The 5,004-nt window shown below is 41.7% G+C and overlaps 1 protein-coding gene across 3 annotated transcripts in view; it reads left to right on the forward strand.

Annotated features, from left to right (window-relative positions):
* FKBP6 (FKBP prolyl isomerase family member 6 (inactive)) overlaps positions 1 to 4,345 on the forward strand; it is a 47,415-nt gene extending 43,070 nt beyond the window's left edge. For all 3 annotated transcript variants that reach the window (XM_075120766.1, XM_075120767.1, XM_048824330.2), the window contains one exon: positions 3,855 to 4,345. Coding sequence is in view for 1 of the 3 variants with exons in the window: in XM_048824330.2 (XP_048680287.1) it covers positions 3,855 to 3,887 (33 nt within the window). In the remaining 2 variants the exon portion in view is untranslated. The remainder of the gene's footprint in view (positions 1 to 3,854) is intronic.
* Positions 4,346 to 5,004: the final 659 nt, after the last annotated feature.

Below are 5,004 nucleotides of genomic sequence, written 5' to 3' on the forward strand. Positions count from 1 at the left end.
TGGATTTAATGAGAGGGTTAAAGGGCAGGGACTCTCCTCATTGGATTGGTGCCTTGTCAAGAAGTGTGCAGTGCTTATTTTCCAGATTCCACACGCCTGCATATTTTTGGCAGAGCCTGAGCTCTGGTGTGAGTGATGTCTGTTCAGCACTGCTCTTCCCACTGCCTTAGGAGAGGCTGGCAGGGAAGCAGATTTAGAAGAGCAACCTCTGTTCTCTCTTAGCAGCCCTGCTGCGTGGCTGCTGATCTGACTCTGCAGGCACCAGTATCCAGGCTGCTTGAAATAATTAAAAGTATGAGTTAAATGCTGCCTGGTAACTGTTGTTTTAAATGCAGAATAAAGGCAATTGTGATTTTTAAATGACCCGTGAAATGGCATTTCCTAACTATAAATTCATGACTGACTTTTGTCTTCCTGAAGCCTGTGAATAACAGACTTCTCTCTGAGCTTGAAAGCATATGTTTGGGTTGATTTTTGTGTAGTTCTTGCCAAACCACTTTTAAAGGAAGGAGAGAAACACTGGAGGGATGGCCTGGTTGGGGCACGTAGTTCTCCTATCTGCCAGAGCAGCAGCCCCTTGAACAAAGTCCAGGTCTTCTCAGCTTCAAGGCCACAGAGTCCCCCTCCGCTTCCTCGGTGATTGTGTAGCCATTAGGTGGAAATGAAAGAGATGAACTGATCAGACACGCCTTGAAATGCCTTTAGGGTTTCAGCTTGAATATTTTTAATTAGCTCCATGTAAAGACTTTATTACTTCAAATAACCACGATCATAGAAGATTCTTAGTTTGATACTTTTTCTCCCCTTATGGTGCACAAGAAGTCTCAGTAGATGCAGTTTTTACACCCAGCTAGACACCCCAAGCACAACTAACAGCCAGTGGAAATATCAAGTGATTATCTTTAAATACACCTGTCAGGAACCTATAAAAAGAGCTATGTATGTCCATAACATGGAAGGTGGCTCAGCGTTAGTGTGGTCGAGAGATGCTTTGCTCTAATATAGTATGGAGTACCTTATCTAAAAACATCTGTCATACTTTGTCATAGCTGATAGGAATTTTGGGCTGCAGGTTCGGTAAATGACTGATTGGCATTCAGAGCCAGTGGATTAGCAGTCAAGAGAGTGATATATAAAGATTTTCTCCTTCCCATCCTAATTCCTTGTTTCCGCCACCTCCTTTCAGGGTGAACCCTTGGCAGTGGTATGACACAGCCGAGAGCTGTACCACCCTCCTGAACCCAGGAGTGTTTAAAGTTTGGCTTCAAAATGTTGCATATTTCAATCCCATATCAAAGCCCCATGATGATTCAGTCTGAACTAGGACAGTGTCACAGTAGTGAGGGATGTGCTAACCTAGTTTGAAGGGAGGGTGGTCTAGTGATGTAAAGTGCCTGAATAGACATCTGGAAACTCCCAGTCCAGCTACTGGCTTGCTTGTGTGATTTTCTTTCCATGATTTCACTTTCTGACCTGCAAAATGGGGATAGCTACCTCACAGACAGACCCGTCTGAATTCATGAATGGCCTCATCCCAATCTTACTGAGGTTGTTTGGAGTCAAAGCAGGCCCTAAGTGCCTTTCATAGCCTTGAAATGGAACTAGACTTACAAGTGAAACGTTTGTAGAGTGCTTTACGACCATGTGACAGAAGAGGGTTTAAAAGTGCAAAATATTTTGTGTCCTGATAGAATATTGCAAAAAAGATATCTTTCCTGCCTCCTGCTGTACATTGGCCTTTCCCACTGTCTGCCTGTGAGGGATCTGTTTTTCTCCCAGTTCTTGGGCTTTGTGTTTTGGTTAGTGAGTTGGAAATTGTGGCCTGTTCTCCTTCGTATCATTGCAGATAAGTAAATACTGGGAAGTTAATTTTTAAAAGCTTGCAGAGTGGGGTGATGACCCAAGAGCTATGTAACTGGCTTGATAAACAGACTGAAGTGGATCTAGCTGTTGAAACTGTAACAAGTGAAACGTGGATACGATGAACTAAGAGAAGATAAAACAGCCATTGCATATACACTACTTTTTGTTTTTTGACTACCTTTCACTCTGCATGAACTACATGAACAGATTTGGATTAACTCCTAGCGAATTTGACAATGGCTTTTCTTTTAAGCCTGAATTTCATGGGTAAGGGTACATATACACAGCAGAAAGACACCCTGTCCCCCCTGGTAGCAAGTCTCAGAGCCTGGCTTGACTGACTCAGGTTTGTGCTGCAGGGTTAAAAATAGCCGTGTAGACATTCAGGATTGGGCTGGAGCCCAAGGTCATAAACCCAGCAAGGTGGGGAGGGTCTGGGAGGCTAGGCTCTAGCCTGAGCCCAAATGCCTACACTGCCATTTTTAGCCCAGTAGCGTGAGCCCCATGAGGGAGCGTATGTTGAGCTGGGCTTGGAGATTCACTGCCGTTGGGGTTTTTTGTTGCGTAGACATACCCTAAATGGGATTAGGGCCTGAGTACTTCTAAATCTGGGTTAGTCCTATCTGAGACACTGTGTGGGGCAAATGGGTAGAACATCTTCTTGGTCCTTAGTGCATCTTAGTGAACATTTCCAACGCTACCACTTGTAACTGCGAACAATTCAGTATCATGAGCAGTAGGATATTGAAATGGGGGGGCAGGGCTTCATAGAATCATGAGCAACAAGCAGCATGGGTTAATCTAAAGAACAAATCCTGCCTGACACACTTGATGGGTTTTTAGGTAGAATTATAAAACTAGAGAATAAGTGTTGTAGTATGTGGGATATAACTGGGTTTTAGTGGCACATTTGTAATGTCTGTCCAAAGTTTACAAAAATAATTCAAATAGACTTGGAGAAGAACAGTATCATCTGGAGTGAAAACTAGCTGAAAGACTACAAACAAAAGAGAGACAAGGTGGGTGAGGTAATATCCTTTATTGAACCATCGTCTGTTGGTAAAAGACAAGCTTTTGAGCTACACAGAGCTCTTCTTCAGGTCTTGTTAAATGAGAATGTAGCATTGAAGGAAGAATCCAATGGCTGGTATAGAGTTCGGATAAAATAATGAAGACTGAACCATGTTAATCTAGAATAAGATGATAACCTAGGTGATGTGAGGATCAATAAAGACCACAAAAGGACTCTGATTGGAAAAACAGACAAAAAATGACAAACAGATTAGAAAAATGCCAACTAATGCTTTAAACCCAAATATTCAGTGAGCAGAAGAAAGCAGAGAAGCCATAATGCTGAAGAGACCTGTGTGTGATGGGAGACAGCAAATTAGGTAGGGGTTTGTAGTGCATTGTGGGGGCTTCTTGTATAACTATGTCACCGAGTAAGGAGGTGACACTCAGGTGTACCTGCGTTCATTTCTGGACACCTCGATCCCAAAAAGATATTGACAAATTTAGAAGGGAGTAAATAAGAGGAACAGAAATGATCATAGGGCTGGGAGTATTGACTGTTTTTGAATAGAGTTGAATCATTTGTTTCTTGGCAGACTAAGGTGGGAACCATCTACAAGTATATATGAGTTAGTCTCTACGGTGCTACAAGTACTCCTTTTCTTTTAGTGAAGGGAAAGTTACTCAGTGGTCTACGAGGGTAAATAAAGGCTAGATTGGAGTCCATAATATTTAGAGATGGCATTCCCTTTCAGCAACAGGTGAGCTGTTGAAGGAATATTGTGGGAACTTCACTCTTACTGTGTTCTGTGTATTGGGCTGTGAATAAATACAGCATTCTTTCAGAGCCAGTAATGTCAATCATAAATCACAAGTGTCTGAGAATAAACTAGGCTTTAAGCAGTTACAGCCAATCAGATCTAATCAAATTGTATTCATGATTAGTGTTTGAATGTTGCTGATTGTGGTTTTTGTTCTAGAATCCTCTGCAGATGAAAGGAACGGTTCCATAACTGAAGGAAGCCTACCTCTAGCCCGCAAACATTGCTTCCATGTTTTGGGAGGAAGGAGGAAGGAACGTTGTTTCATCTGGAGAGCTTAGAATTGAGGATGCTGCAAGCCTGTTCTCGGTTTTATATGTACAACGTATTTTTCCAGATATTAATTCCTGTTTGTGAAATCTTGAGTCTCAATCTTCGAAAATAAGATTAGAGTCTGCTGTAGAAAAGGAGAGACTGCCCCTCAGGCTTTACTCTCTCTCATTACTGGAGCCCTGGATTATTCCCAGAAGCTGATATTTACTTTATTTTGAAGCAGACTATCTCAATCTTCTCCGACCTCTTCCAAGTTTTGGGCTGCTCAGAGGAAATACGTAAATAAAAGTAGGATGCCATGGAATTTGTATTTACGCAGATTGTTTGTAGAATAATTATGTTTGAAATTTGGTTTTGTTTTGAAAAAATAAACAGATCTATGGGAAATAATCCTAGCAGGACTGGCCCCAGTTTGTCCAAGGGTGATTTTTTTTTTTTTTTTTAAGAAGCTAAAGTGAGGAATCTGAATTTGAAAACATGGTTTGGTTTGTCTTGCCAACTTGCAGCTTCACTTGTTAGATAATACAAGATGTTCTGCTTTATGAACATTCTCGTGCATATTGATGCTAAATCCCAAGTTACTTCAGAATATACCCCTTACCTTTTCCTCTTCCCCCAAGTATCAGATCTCCCCACTTAGTTCATATAGATTTCCCTTTGGAGAAAAACATGCACATTCCCTGAATTGTTTTTGAATGGTTATGCCTTGCAGAGTGACTGAGTTGTTAAATGTAGATTTGAATGCATGCTAATGAACAACATACAGCAAATACAAAATCAGTAAGAAACCTTACAAAGATTCCATGGAAGGGGAAACTGGCAAAGCAGAACATACTGCTCCCACCCTGTACGTCCCAGCTCATGCCCTCTAGACATTGCACATCACTGGTAAGGAAATGAGCAGGGTGTGAAGGAGAATCACCTCTGGTGAATGCACATTCCAGAGACTGCTTGCCAAGAAAGAAACCACTTGAGCTTTCTCAACCTGTTTTTCTCCACCTTCTGGCTCTTGTATTCCACATGAGCAACAAACTTA

The sequence above is a fragment of the Caretta caretta genome, chromosome 17, assembly GCF_965140235.1.
Source record: "Caretta caretta isolate rCarCar2 chromosome 17, rCarCar1.hap1, whole genome shotgun sequence".
Lineage (NCBI taxonomy): Eukaryota > Metazoa > Chordata > Testudines > Cheloniidae > Caretta > Caretta caretta.